The 20,991-nt window shown below is 42.7% G+C and overlaps 1 protein-coding gene across 1 annotated transcript in view; it reads left to right on the forward strand.

The window, feature by feature from the left end:
* The window catches only part of DNAH12 (dynein axonemal heavy chain 12), a 235,540-nt gene that overhangs the window by 202,017 nt on the left and 12,532 nt on the right, over positions 1–20,991 (forward strand). Inside the window, exons 59-66 of the mRNA XM_014577420.3 lie at positions 3,321–3,493; positions 4,169–4,309; positions 5,800–5,958; positions 7,067–7,211; positions 9,298–9,448; positions 9,788–10,041; positions 11,520–11,660; positions 18,642–18,779. Of these exons, the coding sequence (XP_014432906.2) occupies positions 3,321–3,493; positions 4,169–4,309; positions 5,800–5,958; positions 7,067–7,211; positions 9,298–9,448; positions 9,788–10,041; positions 11,520–11,660; positions 18,642–18,779 (1,302 nt within the window). The remainder of the gene's footprint in view (positions 1–3,320; positions 3,494–4,168; positions 4,310–5,799; positions 5,959–7,066; positions 7,212–9,297; positions 9,449–9,787; positions 10,042–11,519; positions 11,661–18,641; positions 18,780–20,991) is intronic.

The raw sequence follows: 20,991 nt of genomic DNA on the forward strand, positions 1-20,991 counted from the left end.
GTTATCTTTCATGCCTCCTCTCTAGCTATAACGATGTATAGCTCATATGGGTCTGGGCATAGAGAGGAGTAAAGGGGTAATGTGTCAAATTCCCCCTCTAAGCTTGGGAGAGGCAGCACAGTTGATATGCGCCAGCTGGGAAATCATTTCCTCTCACTCCCAGTGCATTCTTTTAGCTCAGAGGCACTGCTGCTTGTAAGTTACATTTCTTACCATAGGGAGGATTTCTTTTTGCTTTTCTGAGCTTCAATTTTATCGTTTAGGGCCTTAATTTCTTTTCTGTTAATCTGTTAAATGCTTACAGGTCCTTGGACCATGATGCACATACATGTAGTAGGTGCCTTTGTGCAGTGGGGGTATGCTTAAACTGATTCCTATTCATTTTAGTTATTCAGGGGAGTATTTTGTCCACTCTTTGTTTGTTCAGTGGCTTATAGGAAACTAAATCTACATACTCTAAAGAAGGGGTCTGCTGCGTTTAGAGTGTCAGACCTTATTAGCAGCTTATGAAATAAGGGGAGTCGTTACTCCCTCACATATGCGCTCGGCCTCAAGGTTCGGCTGACCTCCCCTTGCATTTAAGACATTGTCAGCGGCATTTACTCCTCATACATCAATTTGCATTCATTCAGATGAATGATTATAAATGTGGTTTTTAACATACTATCAGTAGGAGAAATAGGATTATCTCTAGCAGGAAAAGGAGCACTCCTTGGGATTGAACAAATAATGACAGGGTATGACATACAAACACACAACACGTGGTCTGGAAAACGCAGAGGTTTAGCGGATCACACTTCCTTCCTGCTTCTTCTTTTTGGTACCTCCTTGGGGAGTCCACACACGACTTAACTGTCCCTCTTTAGCTTCATCTTTCAGACGTACTGTTAGGGATAAGCCTTTTCCTCTGAACTTCCGTGTGTGGGCTTATGCCGTACGGTCTTCTCTTCTTGTAGCGCCTCTTGGTACCTTCACAATTGCTGGCGGGGATTTGCACTATGCGAGAGTGTGTACGTTAAGTGCCTGTTGGGGGGCGTCCGCCAGGTTTTACAATGTTACGTGCAATGAGAGAGTGGGTCACCAGTTCGTGCTGCCTGCCGCCTTGCGTACTTGGCCAATCCCGAGCTTAACGTATGGCTCAATCACTCCGTGGTGATTTATCCAGTCTCTCCGTAACGAGCCCCTTAGTTCTAACAGTACACAACTCTCTTGTGCTCGTCCCCTGTGGGGGGTTAGATGTTCCTCCCTCCCTCTTTCAGGCTTGCTTCATATACTTGGTTCACCCTCATCCAGGTATCTCATGCCTCAATGGGAACGGAACCAGGATGTGTGTGAAGGAAACCAGAGACGTCAACCCCTAGACCTAATGAGGTGGTAAATTAAATATACTCACCTCTCTTGGGTTTCAGTCTCCAGCTCCCGATCAGCTTACAAGCCTGAATCTCGGACGAGCCCCCGAACTGTTGGAAATAAGCTAGGACACTCTGGATGCAGGTGAAAACAAGCGGAGGATTTATTATACATCAGCTGATGGAGTGACACGCAGGGGTTACCCTGGTGAACACTGGTTAATTAACACTATACAATAGGTTATATAGTCAGCAGGTGGACGGAGGAAAAATGATTTGATAGGTCTAGCAGCAAGACGAAATGAGCACATAAGCCAATAGAACTACTAAAGATTACATAATATCTCCGCCCATTGCAAAGTAACAGCTCGTTAATTAATACATATAGGTGGTTATTGTTTAAATGCCAAAACATGTCTACAGACTGGAAGGCTTTTTGTGCTGTCCTACCCCCTAACAAAATCCCTTAGCTCCTACTGGCTAGTTAGGATATCTAGAAAAGGGTAGTACCCCTCACATCCATCACAGCTCATTTGAGGGTTAGAATCTGTCATGAACAGGAGGAGTGCTGACCAGCACCCGGTGACTAAGGAGTTAACTCTAGTACCTACCAAAGGTGTTGGCCAGGAGAACCAATCAAGATACAGGTTTGAAATTTGAATGGGATATAAGTTCCCTGCCTGCTTTCTTTGTCAACTTAAAAAACAACAAATGGTCTGGTAGCACTTTATAGACTAACAAAACATGTTGATGGTATCATGAGCTTTCGTGGGCACAGCCCACTTCTTCAGATGACTGGAGTTATGAGTTTAGGATGTACAGACCCAAAATAAATAGGGGAAAAGTAAGAGGAGGGAACAAAAAAAATGGAAGGGGGAGGGAAACAAAGAGCAGAGGGTATGAAAATATCAAAGGGAAAACCAAATAGGCAGAACTGGTAATCTACAAGCACCTAAAGATTGGATAGTTAAAAGAAGCAGATAAGGATCATAGGATAGCAATTAGAGAGGAACGGTACTAACGCAAGAATCGACACAGACAAAGAGCTGGTGGCACCTTCATTGAATGTTAGGTTGATAATGTCCCAGCCATCCACTATCTCGATTTCTTTGTGTGGGAGAGTTAAACCAGGAGTTGAGAGACAGAGAATGATTTAAACCCAGGCAGGACTACCATGCCCCCGCACAGAATTCAGGGTATGGGAGCGGACTGAACAAAGAGAAAATTAGTGAGTACCAGGAAATGTGAGTCCAGTCACATTGAGGGTAATTTTTCTTTATTTTGTGGTTTGGTTTAAACTGCTCTGTGTGAATCTATGCCTCCCGTCCCCATTTACTACCATCTAAGCATTGTTCCAAGACTTTTCTCTGTTTTTTCAAATTGCTTTCCTTAGTTGCTCTGTACATCTAGCAACCAAATATGCTTTATCAAGTTTATCTCCTGTAATAAAAATCACTTATTTTAAGGTGATGATTTGATTCTTGTGTCTTGGAAGGTCTATCTGTGTGTATCTGCAGGCATCTGATTTAATGTCAGCTAACAGAGACTGCAGCTTATTTTTCTCTTTTGTTTTTTCAAGCTCTCTTGTGGCAGAGGAGCTTGTGGTACCCCTCGGGGTGATTTCAAGTGTTCACCCCTGTTTTTTTAGGGATCAAAGCACTTAAAAAACTTGGTGGCAGCAAGTTCCCCAAAATCTGTGTATTATGATTCTGGGGGAAAGTTTTTGTAACCAGTGCCTGTGGAGGCAAGGTTTTGTGGGCCCCCACCTTCTGCATTCAGAGTGCCAGAGTGGAAAACAGCCATGACAGAGTCTAACACTGTAAATATTTGGGAACATGGAAGGTATCTCATTCTGTGTTTATGGTGCCATATACATTTTTTAAAATAATGATAATATATACTAATAAATTCTCAATGTAGGAAGGAAAATATGAAGATAAAATCTTTTAGACTATTTATCATTTTGTTTAGATTGCCGAAAAAACAGAAATAAAAATAGCAGAATCTCGAGAGGGCTACAGACCCATTGCAAAGCATTCATCGGTGCTGTTCTTTAGTATTGCAGACCTAGCTAACATCGACCCCATGTACCAGTACTCTCTCACTTGGTTTGTTAATCTCTATATCAACTCTATTCATGACAGGTAAGTACTTCTGTTTTGTTTCATTGTGGCCCAGTTTTTTAGAAATGACCTCTAACTTTGCTGTGACAGATTTATTCCAGCAAATATCAGCATCTGTATTTTAGCATCTGTATTTTTGCATCTGCAGTTTTATAGAAACAAATATTAGTAAGTTTCTGAATGAATTGCCAGCAGTGCAGCTAGGATGGGTTCAGCTCCCCTAATAGGCAGATCAGATGAGAGATCTAGGTTGTGGTGAGGGTCTATCAGTCACTGAACCTGCCCTCTTTAAACACAGACTCTCCACACACAAAACATCTTTTATTAAGAAAAGTAAGGTGATTCTTAGCTTCAAAGTGGTCAGTTCACTCACCAGAAACACGCTCTTTAATATGTCACACAAAGGACACCACTCCCTATAGTAATCTGCGGCAGCATTATTTTTAGAGGATTCCAAATTTGGTGTGAATTAAAACTGATAATGAGTAGTGAGAGTACTACTGAGTACAACTAGATTTGCAATTAATCAATTTGGCTAGGATTTTCAAAGGAACTCCCTTTGGAGGCAGTTGGTTGTATAATGCCTTTAAGTGCATTTGAAAATGCCAGCCTTATATCCCAGTAAATTCTTTCAAAGAGCTTTGGATATCTTATTTAGTTGCCTGATTCAATATATCTATAAATGTTCCTTTATAGTAACAAATCCAAAATTTTGGAGAAGCGTCTTCGATATCTAAATGACCACTTCACATACAACCTGTATTGCAATGTGTGCCGTTCATTGTTTGAGAAGGATAAGCTGCTGTTTTCCTTTTTATTGTGCTGCAATCTTCTCCTGTAAGTTTCATCTTTTTTCATCATAATTCCAAGACAATTATTTTTCTTACACTGAAAGTATTTACAAATAATAGACTACTTTGATACATATGGTGATAAGTTTTTAGTCATGAAATGTGAGTGCTTTTGCTCCCATAGATCAAAGGTTTTGTTAGTAATTTGTCTGGGAAGATGAGGCCTCCAAATATCTTATTAATTTCTTCCTTTTTTTGTTTTTATGGCACCCTGTATGGCATAGTGTGAATGGTAAACTTCATTTAAAAAAATGGTTTAAGGAAAAAGAGAGTGGTCTGTCTTTCTAGGTCATATCACTCTCCCTTTCTTAAGGAGCCTTTCTTTTTTCCGTTTCTACTATTTCCTTCTCTTACACTTTTTCTTGCAGCATGAGATTTAGACTCTCCATTCTGGTTGTCTGGCTGTGCCACTACTTATGCACAATCTAGTATGTGTGGGTATGTCTAGATTACATGCCTCTACCGACAGAGGTATGTAAAATAGGCTATCCGACATAGTCAATGAAGCCAGGATTTAAATATCCCCAGCTTCATTAAAATAAAAATGACCGTCGCGCTGTGCTGGGTCAGCTATCGTCGGAACAGCACGCGAGTCAAGACGTGGATCGGTCAGCAAGGGAAGCCTTGGTTGACCGCTCCCCTATGCCTCATAAAACGAGGTTTACAGGAGAGGTCAACAAAGGCTTCCCTTGTCGACTGATCCGCGTCTTGACTAGTGCCCTGTGCTGACAATCAGCTGAGCCATCACAGCGCGGTGGCCATTTTTATTTGAATGAAGTCGGGGATATTTAAATCCTGGCTTCATTGACTATGTCTGGTAGCCTATTTTACAGGCCTCGGTCGGCAGAGACATGTAATCTAGACGTACCCTGTGTGTGTGCATTGAGGGAAGAAAGGAAGGTAAGGTACACGTTGCTACTTGGGAACATCATAAGCCATGGTTATATTCATACATTTTTTAATAATTAGGCTCTACAATCATAGTAATTTATATTGCTTACCTGTAAACCATATGAATTTATAGTGAATGCTAGTATCTTATGCATCATGTCCACAATCTCTTCCTTGCTTCCTTATGCATGGGAGGCCCTTCTTGAGCTAATTTTTAGGCCAGATCCATCTTCACCACATTCTCTCTCAAGATCCATCTATCCTCCATACTTCTAGGAAATCAGCCAATGACTTAGGGTTAGGGTGGGACACAAGCAGTAGATGAGACTTTTTATAAGTAAAAAGAAGTGAATTGTATACATTACCTTTCCTTACCCTTAATGTATCATTTTTTCTTACAATGTTTGTAAATTGCCTAACACAATGAGGCCCTGGGACCTCAGATGTTATTAGATTCTGAATGCTGTAAAATAAAAATGGAACATAATTCATTCAAAACAGTTTTTGCTTCATCCTATGTCAAAATGCATTTTTAATATAACTGCATGTTGCTTACAAACTATTCTGTCATTCTTCTGAACTTAGGGACAGGAAAGAGATAGAACAACTGGAATTTATGTTCCTATTAACTGGAGGAGTGGGTCTTAAAAACAAATACAAGAATCCAGATCCATCTTGGCTACAAGATAAGAGCTGGGATGAACTATGTCGTGCAAGTGATTTCTCAGCATTTAGAGGACTGAGGTATAGTAAAAATCCATTGTGAAATTGGGAAAAAAAAACCCCTACATTTAAGCAATATTTTTTAGACTTTTTCAGACCATACCCAAATATCAATGAGACAGTGATACCTGTACAACATCAATTGTGCCTTGGCTTCAGAAGTGAGTCCCTCTTTGTCACACATTGTAGGGAAGTTGTTCCACATACACAAGTCAGGAGGCTAATTAATTAGAAAGTTATTTCAAGTTTTATTCTAGTAACTATCAGAATGAATCCTATAAATTCACGGATAAAGAATTTGTCTTTCTGGAGTGGGCTGTATTACTTAGTAAGTCCCTTCATGGTAGAAGAATCCTACTTTGAATAGGGACAGATGTGATCAAGGGGTGTCCCTGATAGCACAATTCTGTTGCAGCTGTGAGAGAGGAGCCACTAGTGAAAAAATTGTGTTCCCACTGAAGTCAGTTACAGTTTTGCCATTGATTTTAATAAGATCAAGATTTCATCTTAGGATTTTAGAGCCAGTACAAAGGCACAAGCCTTCCATATACGTCTCCTGCAGATTCCAAGGCATTTATAGGTTTGGCAGTGGGCACTACCAATCATTTCATAGTGGATCAAACCCATACTCTGATAAAACAACAAGAGTTGTTTGGAATTCTCCTTCTTTATTGTCCACCTCTGCTTTAAATTTAAGTTTTATGGTGGGGAAGAGCTCAGGAACTGGACTAATGTGAAAAAGTCTTTGTGCCTCTAATGGGATAACCTATGGAAGGATGTTCCAGGGAAGAAAATTCCAAAAGATTCCTTTTCATTGTGTTTCCTCTGAATCCTTCTGTTGAGTAGTGGTGAGATCCAAGCAGATCTTGGGGGATCCACTGGAGACTAAGGCCAAACAGATGGAGGCTTTGTTCCTCCACACCAGCTTAGGCAGCCTCTCCCACTTACCATCCTAGAAGTCAGGTAAGAAGTAGAATAGTAGTATTCTATTTTTTACTGGTTGCAAGGGAGAATAATGCCCATCAGATAGATTTTATGAATTGTACTGCATATGACCATATTTCATTGTTCTCCTTTTAATCAAATTAATTTGTGTAAAGCTAAACTCTGACAATGATTTTTCTTTTAGGAGTCATATTTCTGAAAATGCTAGTGAGTGGCGTAAAATCTATGACAGCAAAGAGCCACACAATGTTCTTTTACCAAAGCCATGGGATAAAACGTTGAATGAACTACAGAAGATGATCATTCTTCGGTGCCTAAGATCAGACAAGGTAAAAGGTCACAGAAACATTTGTTTGTAGACAATTACTTTGCAGTACACTTTGATAATTATTATTTCAACTGTAGTGCTTACCCTTATTTATGCCACTATTAGTACCCGCATGCCCCATGCACTTGAGAGCCAGATATTTTGGCTTCCAGTATAGAGATGCTTGTACACTCTGAGGTTATGTCTACACTACCAGCTTTTGCTGGCAGAGAGTATGCTAATCAAGTGTTCATTAGCATTTGTTGTGCTGTCATTAGCATATTCTCTGCCTGAGGCTTTTTGCACAAGAGGTTTTTGCGCAAAAACAAGCAATGTAGACGGGTTCATTCTGCACAAAAACTCCCTTTTGTGAAAGATCTGTATACCTCCTTTTTTGAGGCATAAGGATTTTGCACAAAAGGGAGTTTATGCACAAAATGGACCTGTCTACACTGCTTGTTTTTGCGCAAAAACCTCTTGCGCAAAAAGCCTCGGGCAGAGAATATGCTAATGACAGTGCAACAAATGCTAATGAGTGCTTCATTAGCATACTCTCAGCCAGCAAAAGCCAACAGTGTAGACATAGCCTGAATGTTCCTGTTCTCCTGTACAAAGGGCATTAAGGACAAATTGGGCCCAAATGCCCTTTAGTTCCTTTTTACTGCCTGTGATTGTGAGACAGAACCTTGGTAGAATTGCTGTCCTGGTAGTTTTTAGGTATATAGTTTTAGATGAAGGTTGGATTTAGTGTACATAGCATAGTACCATTGCAAATATTAATATAGAGGTTTTTTCTTCATGTCATGAAATTATTTTCATAGTACCAGGAGTTAGTCATAGCTGAACTGAAGTCTCCCAGATTCAAGAACTGCTCATCCTGTGAAGCAGATACATTACTTAAAATCAGTTACAAGAGGGTTTTTATGTTTTTGGATTTTTTCCTCTTGGGAAGGCACACATTCCTTAAAAAGGCTCTTTCATTCCTTTTAAAAAAGGATGCAGATTGCTAAGAGGCTTGCCTGAAGCCTTTTCTTCCTGACCATTCATTGAAGCCAGCGGATCCATGAAAGCAAGCCCACCCTGGACATAAATGTTCTTTGCTCAGGGATGTTTTTGTGAGTTCTGGCTCCATCTCCTGTTCTCAACCCCCTTCCTCAAAAATGGCCTTGTAAAGATCCATGGATCAAGAGCCTCAGTCTGCTGGTTTCTGAGTAACTGCTGCATTCACATCACCATTCAACATCTGTGATAAAGCTGTGGTTGACAGACTATGAGCTTGATGAGCCCAAGTGCCATAGAAAATGCTGCCCACAGAAGGCCTGATTGGCAGTACTCCCAGCATCCTGATTTGTCCACGCATGCTATTTAAGGGACCCCTGGAGGTTGTTTGTGCAATGAGGCAAATTGCAGACCTTACTCCTGCCTTGTTCCTGTGCTATATAAATGTTTGCACATTCTATATTCTGGGACTGCTGAGTGATCCGTTATGCAGGTTGAGGCAACCTTGAGCACGGTTCCCTGGTTGCAGTAGGCCATCTTGCTACAGTGCAGAATTGCTGGCTCTCATTCTCTCTCTCTCTCTCTTTCTTACCACTTGCACTGTGAGTATTCCTAGGGCCTGGCAATTCAAAGGGGTTACTGTGGTGGTGACCAGAGTCCTGGCTCCTTTTGAATTGCCACCGGAGCATCACTCTGCACAGCTCTGAGTGGGAGGATGTGCTGTGACCTAGATGGTGCTGAGGGCTGTCTGCCCCATTCCCACCTCTTCTGCCTGCAGTCCCGCCCCTTCCACAAGTGGGTGGAGGGACACAGAGCCAGTCCCCCCATCTTGCTCTGTGGCCCCATGTGGATGTTTATGGACCCTTTATGTTGGCACAGCTGGCACAAAGGGGGCTGCTGGGCAACCATGGATTGGTCCCCAAAAGTGAGTGTGAAATGTGTGCATTGACTGTGAGAGATAGCTACTGAGTTGTATCATGATTTAAGTTACCATGAATATGAAAGATGATATGGTGTCTCCAATCAAAGCAGATTTTTTTTGGCTAAATTTGTGCTAAGAGTATATTTACTTTTTTAAAATGCTAACAATATATTTACTTTTTGAACAGATTAGTCCAGCAATAACAATCTTTGTAACTGACAAACTGGGGAAGAAGTTTGTAGAACCACCACCATTTGATCTAACAAAAAGTTACTCAGATTCAAATTCAACAGTCCCACTTGTCTTTGTGCTATCTCCAGGAGCTGATCCCATGTCTAGTAAGTATCTTTGAATTAGTGACCTATCAAAATGTCTACTTTTTCGGATTAAGAGCCTGATTCTTCTCCTCTTTGCACCTTATGGAATCATTTACACCTGTGCCGAATAGATGTAAAACATTAACAAATCAGATTGGCAGAATTTTGCCTTGCAGAATAAAAGGGACATAATTTTCAAGTCAAATGGTTTGATGCATTCTGACAAAATTATTATCTAAATAATATATCCTTGTTTTTCACTGTCAGATTTTAACAAAATAGTAGTATAGTTCTTTTATATCAAATATAAAGCAATCTTTTTAACTAAATAATGCTAAAAGATTATATGTTTTATCCAAGGTCTCCTGAAATTTGCAAATGACAAAAACATGGTTGGAAATAAGTTTCAAGCCATCTCGTTGGGACAGGGTCAAGGACCTATAGCTACAAAAATGATTAGAGAAGGAATGGAAGAAGGGACCTGGGTTTGTTTACAGAATTGTCATCTTGCTGTCTCCTGGATGCCGATGCTAGAGAAAATATGTGAAGAGTTTAACCATGACACTTGCCATCAATTCTTCAGACTTTGGCTTACCAGTTATCCATCACCTAAGGTACTTCGATTTCCAGAGGATGCTAATTACACATTTAATGATAGTGTTCTGTAATAAATCATTTTGTAATCCAAAATAAGATAAACACACTGCAATTTTGGCTAGGATTTTCAAACTTGTACACACAAAGGCTATGTCTAGACTGCAGGCTTCTTTCGAAAGAGGCTCTTTCGAAAGCATCTTTCGAAAGAGCCTCTTTCAAAAGATCACGTCTAGACTGCAGGCGGATCTTTCGAAAGAGAAATCCGCTTTTTCGAAAGAGAGCACCCAGCGAGTCTGGATGCTCTCTTTCGAAGACGGCCTCTTTACATTGAAGAACGCCTTCTTTCGAAAGAGGAACTTTTGAAAGAAGGCGTTCTTCCTCGTGAAACGAGGTTTACCGCCATCGAAAGAAAAGCCGCGTTCTTTCGAAATAATTTCGAAAGAACGCGGCTTGAGTCTGGACGCAGGGGAAGTTTTTTCGGGAAAAGGCTACTTTTCCCGAAAAAACCCCTGAGTCTGGACACGGCCAAAGTGGGTGCACATTTTTTAAACAATCTCTCTAATTATAGGATCTTTAAGAATATACATATACAATATATGTTTTATTATCTACAAGTACCTTTGTTGTTTTTAAGAGGCAAAAGTACCTGACATCTGTTTAATTTTGTATGGGTCCAGATTGTTGCTGTTGACAGTATTTGGAACAAAACCTGATGAAACACTTGGTTTAGCAGAAATGTCTATTTTTTTTAGTGAAAACAAAGCTTCTTGCATTCATCTAATACTTTAAATATCAACATCTTCAATTTTGAATTTTAAAATACGTAACAGTTAAATGTTTTTGCTGTGTCTATATATGTTGTGTTGTTGTTGTTAGTGATTATGTAGTACCATAAATTTGCTTGGTGCTCTCAAACATTTTAGGGCACATTCTTTCCTCTAAGAAACCTACAAGCTAAGGCCCTCTAGCTGCAAACACATACTTCTTGGGAAAAAGGAGACGGTAGAAGATATTTTTGGAAAAAACAGATTTTAAGGAGGACTTGAAAGAAGTGAGAAGAAGCTCTTGGTGAATAAGATGTGAGAGACTGTTCCAGGTGTAGGAGGAAGCAATGATAAAAATGTAAAAATGAAAAAAGGAACAGTGATGTGAGGAGATTCATAATTTAATCAGCAAAGGACAGTTGTTTTTAATTATATTAGAAAATATAAAAATACAAAGCAGGCTTTTGAACATTATTGGCACTAATGTAAGTCTTCTGAACAGAAATGACTGTATCTTGTCTATACCTGCACATTCATACAGTTTTTATTGCTGTCCAGGAGAGGTTGCACATCTGCATTCCAGGGCTGAATTTAGCTTTTGTGTATTTAATTTATAGGACTTTGAGCATCAAAAAAGTAGTTAAAAATACAAATATGTTTATACTTGCATAGAAATATTTGTTTATTTTAAATCACTCTCCTGATGCAATGTTGCTATTTGTTTTGTTTAGTTTCCCGTAACCATTCTGCAGAATGGAGTAAAGATGACAAATGAGTCGCCTACAGGTCTCCGGTTAAATCTGCTTCAGTCTTATGTCTCAGATCCACTTTCTGACCCCACCTTCTTCTCTGGATGCCCTGGAAAGGAGGAGGTAAGTTGCTCATTGTTTGACATATTTATTTACTCATTATAGCCATGAAGCTTCTAATCTAATACTTTCCCTAAAATGATGAGCTACTGTTTTGCACAGAGAGTAAATGGTTAATCAATAAAATACTCCATACGTGGTCCTATCATGACTTCACAAGCTTCCTCCATGCCAATCATTTCAGCCTGCAGTCCAATTCTCCTAGTTCATTACAGGGGTTTGTAATCATAGAATCATAGAATAATAGGACTGGAAGGGACCTCAAGAGGTCATCGAGTCCAGCCCCCCGCCCTCAAGGCAGGACCACGCTCCGTCTACACCATCCCTGACAGATGTCTATCTAACCTGTTCTTAAATATCTCCAGAGAGGGAGATTCCACCACCTCCCTTGGCAATTTATTCCAATATTTGATCACCCTGACAGTTAGGAATTTTTTCCTAATGTCCAATCTAAACCTCCCCTGCTGCACTTTAAGCCCATTACTCCTTGTCCTGTCCTCAGAAACCAAGAGGAACAAATTTTCTCCTTCCTCCTTGTGACACCCTTTTAGATATTTGAAAACCGCTATCATGTCCCCCCTTAATCTTCTTTTTTCCAAACTAAACAAGCCCAGTTCATGAAGCCTGGCTTCATAGGTCATGTTCTCTAAACCTTTAATCATTCTTGTCGCTCTTCTCTGTACCCTTTCCAATTTCTCCACATCTTTCTTGAAATGTGGCGCCCAGAACTGGACACAGTACTCCAGCTGAGGCCTAACTAGTGCAGAGTAGAGCGGCAGAATGACTTCACGAGTTTTGCTTACAACACACCTGTTGATACAACCTAAAATCATATTTGCTTTTTTTGCAACAGCATCACACTGTTGACTCATATTCAACTTGTGGTCCACTATGACCCCTAGATCACTTTCCACCATGCTCCTTCCTAGACTGTCGCTTCCCATCTTGTATGTATGGAACTGATTGTTCCTTCCTAAGTGGAGCACTTTGCATTTCTCTTTATTAAACCTCATCCTGTTTACCTCTGACCATTTCTCTAACTTGCTAAGGTCATTTTGAATTATGTCCCTATCTTCCAAAGAAGTCGCAACCCCACCCAGTTTGGTATCATCTGCAAGCTTAATAAGCGTACTCTCTATCCCAATATCTACATCATTGATGAAGATATTGAACAGTACGGGTCCCAAAACAGACCCCTGAGGAACTCCACTTGCTATCCCTTTCCAGCAGGATTTAGAACCGTTAACAACAACTCTCTGACTACGGTTATCCAGCCAATTATGCACCCACCTTATCGTGGCCCTATCTAAGTTATATTTGCCTAGTTTATCAATAAGAATATCATGCGAGACCGTATCAAATGCCTTACTAAAGTCTAGGTATATGACATCCACCGCTTCTCCCTTATCCACAAGGCTCGTTATCTTATCAAAGAAAGCTATCAGATTAGTTTGGCATGACTTGTTCTTCCCAAGTGTACAGTATTAATGCAGAGAGCTTTTCTCCCCATAGAACTTCAATAGATAAATGGAAACTGAAGAAAGCAGTGAAATAATTTCCTTCCAGGCAAAACATGAGAAAACAAACATCAGTGTTCCTCTAGCCCAGGGTGGAGAACCGTTTTTGGTCAGGGTCATTGACCCACAGAAAAATCAGTTGTGGGTACACACAAGTGAGAAATAAAAACAAAACAAAACAAAAACACCCCTCACCAGTTTGGGCGCTCCAATGCCAAGGGGAGCCCTGAGCTTCAGGGGCTAGATCCAGGCAAACTGGGGGCTGCATCCGGCCATAGATTCCTCACCCCTGCTCTAGCCCATTAGTGAGAAACTCCTGCTAAATAAATAGAAGTAAGGGAGATGGGAGAAGGGGTCAAACCTGGCCATGGTACAATACTGAGGCATGGGGAAAGTTCCTTTCTACACTTAATTGCCTCAAGTCAAGATGACGTTGAAAAGAATGAAAAAGACTTTGCATTGCCATGCTGAACCCACAAGCATCATCATTGCTGAGAAGGTGAGCACCAAGAAGACTTTATCTCACTATCACATTGTTGGTATCTGTTCTTCACTGAGTATCCTCTGCATACTGCTACTCATGGAATATTCTGACCAGTACAGCTGGAATGGTAGAAGTGTAGCTGTTTGTTGGAGTGCTGGCATACCACTCTATGGTCTGCTCCTTTTTAATGATTATTAGTGCTTGTGTTGATTGCCAGTTGCGACTAATTAATGAGCTGATATAATAGGATTCTCATCCAAGAATCAAGCTCTATAGAATTAAAACTGACAAGGTCGATATCTTCCAGGGATACCTATGTCTATTTATGTGAGATCTATGGCTAAATCATTGCAGGAGGGAGAGTTCCTGTAGCTGAGTGATCGTCATCTATCTTTTCAGCCATTTTTTTATCCTGTCAGGGAAGGAATCATTATTATCAGCCTCGACATCATTCTCAATATCTTCTGCACTTCCTTCAGGGCTGCAGATTTCACACAAGGATAGAAAGCTACAATCCAGCCTTTCTTAACTCTTTTACCACTACCACCCTGCTTGGAAACCCTCTGTCCTGAATTTGCCATCAGTGACAGGTTGATTATATAGCTTATTGCATGTGGTTCCTCCCTACAGTTTAAAACCCTTTCTCCTCTCACCTGATCTTCTCCCCCAGTCACAGATACAGTTCAAGAGAACCTGCTGAGAGAGGAGGCATGTTCTTTGTTACTGTTAGGGGCAATAGAAGAGGTGCCTCACAAGCAAAAAGGGACGGGGCTTTATTCACATAATCTTTTCTTGGAATCAAGAAAATAGAGGTCTTCATCCCATGTTGGAGCTCAGAAATTTTAAACACTTTTATTAAAAAGGTTTATTCCATGTATTGTGTCTCGCTCATAACTAGGGTTGCCAGGCATCTGGTTTTCAACCAGAATGTCCAGTCAAAAAGGGACCCTGGTAGCTCTGGTCAGTAGTACCAAGTGGGCCATTAAGTCTGGTGGGTGATGCAACAGGGTCCCAGAGCTAAGGCAGGCTCTTTACCTGTCCTGGTGCTGCGTGGCTCCTGGAAGTGGCCATTAGGTCCGTATGGCCCCTAGAGCAGGGCTGGGCAAGAAGTTAGCCAGATCCGGCCTTCTTAACACTTCCCAACACAAATGCATTGCCTGGGAGCTGCCAGGTAGGAGTGAGCCCTTTCAACTCCTGCTAGTTAAAGGGCTTGCACCTTCCCGGCAGCTGCCAAGCAACATGTTAGCTGCCTGGAACCTGCAAGCCCTTTAAACAGAAACAGTTGAAAGGGCTCACAGCTCCCGGCTCGCTGCTAATGTGTTGTCTCGGAGCCACCAGGGAGGTGCAAACCCTTTCAACTCCTGCTATTTAAAGGCCCCACTCCTTCCCAAGGCCCCGCCCCTTCCACCTGAGGTCCATGACCATTTCTGAAACTTGTGAAGTGGCCCCCCTTCAAGAATTATTGCCTATCCCCTGCCCTAGAGGCAAGGGGGCTCTGTGCATTGTCTCTACCCCCAGTGCCAGTTATATAGTTCCAAAGGGCTAAGAACCATAACTGCAGGGGCAAGGGCGGCAAGTGGAGCCTCCACATCTAGGAGTTGCATGGCCCTGGAAGCCACTTCTTGGAAGCCATGGTAGGCACTTCCAGGACTCTGAACCCCCTTCCATGCCCAAACCCCTTGCCCTAGCCTAGAGTCTCCCAGCCCTCTGCCCCAGTCCTAAACCCCCTGTTTCTGCATTCTGGCCCATACGATAGCCTACACCCCTATCAAGAGCCGTCACCCACTCTGCACCTCTACTCCCTGTCCAAGCCTAGAGCCCCCTCATACAATCCAAACTGTTCATCCCTTTCTCCACCTCAGAGGCCTGCACTCCCAGCCAGAGCCCTCACCCCTCTCCTGCAACCCAGCCCTTCTGTCCTAGACCAGTGAAAGTGAGTGAGGACTGCAGAATGCAAGCAATGGGGGGAGAGGAGATAGAGTGAGTGGGAGCAGGGCCTCAGAGAAGGGGAGGACAGGAACCCAGGGAAGGAGTAGAGCAGAGATGTTTGGTTTTGTAGGATTAGAAAATTAATAGCCCAATATATAACCCCTTCTCTTTCACATTAGGACTGGTTTGAAGCTCCATAAAGTAGAACCTCAGTGTTATGAACCCGTCAGGAAAGGAGGTTATTCATAGCTGTGAAATGTTTGTAACTCTGAACAGCGAAGTGGGCCTTTGCCCACGAAAGCTTATGCTCCGATATATTAGTTAGTCTATAAGGTGCCACAGGACTTCTCATTGCTCACCAGGTTGACATCTCAGATATACAAGTGGTTTCTGCAAGAAGAAATGGTAGCACAGCTCTTCAGCTTATGGGGAACTCTTGTAACAGATGTCTTTGCATCCAAAAGCAACAAGAAGATATGCTGCTCAAGACCAGGCTGAGACAAGCATTTGATATCAGATTAATTTCTGATAAATTGGTGCCAGGGCTTATGTATGCATTTCCCCCAGTTCCCCTCATGCAGAGAGTGATAAAATAAAACAACAGTGGCTAGAGTACTTTTACCATTGTGGTCCAGGCAGTGTTCTGAACTTTATTCACTTGTTCAAAGGGTTATAACCTCTGCCATTAGTACCAGGCTTGTTACAACAATAAGGGGATTGGATGTAAAGCAAATACAGGCAGTCCCTGAGTTACACAGATCCGACTTATTTCGGATCCGTACTTACGAAGGGGGCTTTTCTCGCCCCGGAGGATGCGGGCGGCGGGACCGGCCAGACCCGCCACGGTCCTGCCGCCCGCGTCCTCCGGGGCGAGAAAAACTGCTCTGTCTCTCCCTGGTCTGCTGGGGGGGGGGGCACGGAGGACGCAGGCGGCGGGACCGTGGCGCATCTCAGTCCCACTGCCCGCGTCTCCCTGGTCTGCTGGGAGGGGAAACAGCTAGTGTGCCCCCCCCCAGCAGACCAGACTTTTCTCACAGACGCCTGTGGTAGAGCAGCTGGGGCGCTGCTGGTTGGTCCCGCAGCGCCGCTCCTCGGCGCTACTGGACCAACCCAGCAGCACCCCAGCTGCTCTGCCCCAGGCGTCCCCAAGTCAGCCACGGCTGAAACTGACCAGCGGCTGACTACAGGAAGCCCGAGGCAGAGTTGCTCTGCCTCGGGCTTCCTGTAGTCAGCCGCTGGTCAGTTTCAGCAGCAGCTGACTTGGGGACACCTGGGGCAGAGCAGCTGGGGTACTGCCGGGTTGGTCCCGCAGCGCCGCTCCTCGGCACTACTGGACCAGATTCAGCTGCTGTTGAAACCGATCAGTGGCTGATTCCAAGAAGCCCGGGACAAAGAAACTCTGCCTCAGGCTTCCTGTAGTCAGCCGCTGGTCAGTTTCAGCAGCAGCTGACTTGGGGACGCCAGTTCCGACTTACGTACAAATTCAACTTATGAACAAACCTACAGTCCCTATCTTGTACGTAACCCGGGGACTGCCTGTATTATTATATGGATCTGTAGTCTCTCACCTCATTACATGGTGGACAAAATTCTGGATTGTTTGAACAGTTGTGTTCTCTAGAAGTACAAAATGTACTGATTAATTCAAGCAAAGAGTTCACACAAAAATATTGTTATAAATGGAAGCCATATTTATTGTTGGTTTTCATGTATGGTATAGATCCATAGACAGCTCTAATTACTTATATATCTGTAGATATTAGAAGGGCTTTAGCTTTCCACTTAGATAGAACTAAGTATATTAAACAGATTGGGAGATTGTCTATCTCTTATGAAAAATGGAATAAAAGAAGAGTGATCAATGTACAAATTCTTTCAAGATAGGTTACGTTATATATTATGAATGTTTATAAGCTGATAGGTCTTCTTCCTGCAAGAATTAGAGCTAATTCTAATACATGAAAAACAGCTACAATAGCTCTGCCTCTGATTCCTACTTATCAAAACACCTGGGGCTGCATGGGAAGGAACTGAGAGGCAGCTGTCGTGCTATGCCCCTTTTATAACTTTACCCAGGAACATTCTGTATTCATTGAGGAGAGGGGCAAGCAATATGTATAAGCATGCCAACAAACACTGCTTCATAGAATTGTACCATTCAAGCTGCACCAGTCAGAGTGGGAGTATACAGCATCCGTGTAGATGAACTCCCGTTATAGGTAAGTAACCTTTATTTCCTTAGTTAATAAATAAAGACCCCTGTCCTGCAGACCCCCAACTCAGCGTAGTGCATGCATCCCCCAGTAGTCCTGTGGCTTCAATGTTACTACTAGGGTGTGTCTACACTACATGGTTCCATCGACGGAGCCATGTAAAGTAGTTTACCCAACGTAGTCAATGAAGCGGGGATTTAAATAATCCCTGCTTCATTAAAATAAAAATGGCCACCGTGCTGTGCCGACAATCAGCTGATCTGGCACAGCACAGCAGTCTAGATGCAGATCGGTCAACAAAGGCTCCGGTAAACCTCATTTCACAAGGCATAAGGGAGCGGTCAGCAAAGGCTTCCTTTGTCAACCGATCCTCATCTAGACTGCCGTGCTGTGCCGGATCAGCCGATTGTCGGCACAGCGTAGCAGCCATCAGCTGATCTGGCACAGCGTGGCAGTCTAGATGCGGATTGGTCGACAAGGGAAGTCTTGTCGATTTATTTAAATCCCCGCTTCATTGACTATGTCAGGTAAACTACTTTACATGGCTCCATCAACGGAGCCATGTAGTCTAGACACACCCTTAAAGGTGCAAACATTAAACCAAGTGATCAAGGATAGCAGGAATAGGCTTTAAAATGTTAACTGTCAACTACATATTGTAAGTTAGTAGCCTAATATTTTAAAAAACCTTCATGCTAATGATAGTCTAATATTTCTAACCAAAATAGATAATTTAAAATGTTAATGAAATGTTTTTCAAATTGCTTTTGTTGTTTCAGCCATCTGCATAATTTAAAAATTATATATAGCCATGCCAGTTAATTTTTTTCTTTTCTTAAAGACATGGGAAAAACTACTCTTTGGAGTTTGCTTTTTTCATGCTCTTGTTCAGGAGAGAAAGAAGTTTGGCCCTCTTGGTTGGAATATTCCATATGGATTTAATGAATCAGACTTGCGAATCAGTATCAGACAGTTACAGGTAATGTCTTTATTTACTGTTGCTTATGCAGTACAGACGTGGCTGTGTTAAATGCTCAAACATAGAATCCTAAATAGGTTTTCACAGCTTTAGTTAAGATTTGTGACTTTTCAGATATAAATAACACAAATCATATTATGTTTATAAAAATGTTAAATTATTCATTAGCTCAAGAGAAATTTTCTAAAAAATGAAATCAAAGCTATTTGGAACTCAGTGTAGCAGAGTTAAAACCATATTTCAAAGGAGTGCTCATTATCCAGTAGATTCAGAGGGTAGTCGAGTTAGTCTGTACAGGATAAACTTAAAAAACAACAAATAGTCTGGTAGTACTTTAAAGACCAACAAAACATGTAGATGGTATCATGAGCTTTCGTGGGCATCTGAAGAAGTGCACTGTGCCCACGAAAGCTCATGATACCATCTACATGTTTTGTTAGTCTTTAAAGTACTACCAGATTATTTGTTGTTTTTTAAGTTTATCCAGTATATAATATCAAACCAGTGCTGCTCACTGCTCTAAGTCAAAGGCAATTTTTATATACAGCAAACGGTTAGAGCTATTCTGTCTGACTAGCTCTCCTGAGAATATTTTACCAATTGACTAATCTAGTCATGAAAACTCTGTTGTTGAGTTTGAACTGCTGGAAAAAACTAATGTGGAATCAATGAAAGAAACAAACATTCTGAAGGGTAAAAGCAAGATACTCTGAAACATCCCAGGAAACTTGGTGAAAGAGAGAAACATGCCTTTGCTAGAAAAATCAGGCTGCTGAAGACACACAATTTTAAATACTGTAAGAATGATTAGATGATTTGTTAATCCTGGAATTGATCTTTAGGTGTCTGCACAGTTGTTACTCAGGTAAAACTCCCATTAACTTCAAATGTGAGTTTAGCTTAGTAACGACTTCCAAGTTTGAACTTGTTGCTGCACCTGGAGAGAACATTTACTACATACTCTTCTCTCCCCACTGTGTTGTGCTGTGGGCCTCTCCAGTGGAAGTTTGTGGTCCCATCTCCGCTCCTTTCCTATCATATATATAGTAGCCCAATGTCTGTGACTCTGTAATGCTGAAATGCTGGCTGTTCGCTCTGGGCTGTGCTGTTGCCTGAGTCACGTCTTTTGCCTCCTGCCATGGCACTTGGCTGAGTTCTGCGCCACTCAGCCGGGCTGCTGCCGGGGAGCAAGTGGCCAGGGGCAGATGAGAGTTTTGCGGGGCCCAGGGCAGCCTATTTTGCGGGCCCCCCTTTGGAGAAAAAATAGAAAAAGGCATCAAATGCGCACATTGAAGGCTATTTTCATATTACATGTGAATTGGATAAATTTGATAGAAACTTAATTTAGTTGGATAATTTTTTATTTTAATTATATTGTAATTCATTCGTAAACAACATTCTGCATTAATAATTAAACATTGTCATTCGTATTTAAGTCTGTTATAGCTGTCTAGCTCTTTTGGCAGCTGGGTCTCTAACAGCCGGTGGGAAAAGGGCTTCTCCCCAGCATCAGCCCCTTCTCCAGCCCCAGGCATTGGAGCAGCGAGGTGCCCCGGGGAGCAGGGAAATCCTAACCCAGTTTAGAAGAGGCTGGCTGCTGTGTCGGAGCCAGCAGCCTCTCAGGAGCCTACAGAGCAGCTGGAGCAAAAGGAGACGGCAGCTCAGGCTCCATGCAGGGTCAGAGGAGGGGCCATAGAGGCTGCCCCGACTGGCCCCTGCCAAGAAAGGGAGCTTGGACACAGCAAACACGCCTGCCACTGTCATCCCCCCCATCCCCAGGAGTGGCCCGAGCAGAGCACTTTGCCAGCCTGATGCTGCTCAGCTTGTGGGCTGGCTCCCTTCTGGCTGGGGGCAACTGCCTGGCTCAGTCGCCCTGTGTCTGCACCAAGGCGTCTGTGTGGGCCCCCGGTGCCCAGCTGCTCCAGCTGCTCTACGATTGGGTGCCGGCAGCAGGAAGGGAACAGCCCCCGATGCCCAGCCCCCGCCCAGGCACAGACCAGCTATTGTGGGGCTCACGGGGCTCCCGCACACCGAGACCACCCTTTCCCATGCTGGGGCAGAGGACTCTGGCTGCAGGATCGGGCGGCAGCTGGGGGGCAGGAGATGTGGGGTGGGGCGGGGCTAGGCACAGCGCCATGTTGCAGGCTCCTGCGCCTCTCAGGAGAGTCGCCCCAGGGGCCAGGCTGCAGAAGCTGCCGCTTTATTCTTTTTT

This window comes from Pelodiscus sinensis, chromosome 11, assembly GCF_049634645.1.
Source record: "Pelodiscus sinensis isolate JC-2024 chromosome 11, ASM4963464v1, whole genome shotgun sequence".
NCBI lineage: Eukaryota > Metazoa > Chordata > Testudines > Trionychidae > Pelodiscus > Pelodiscus sinensis.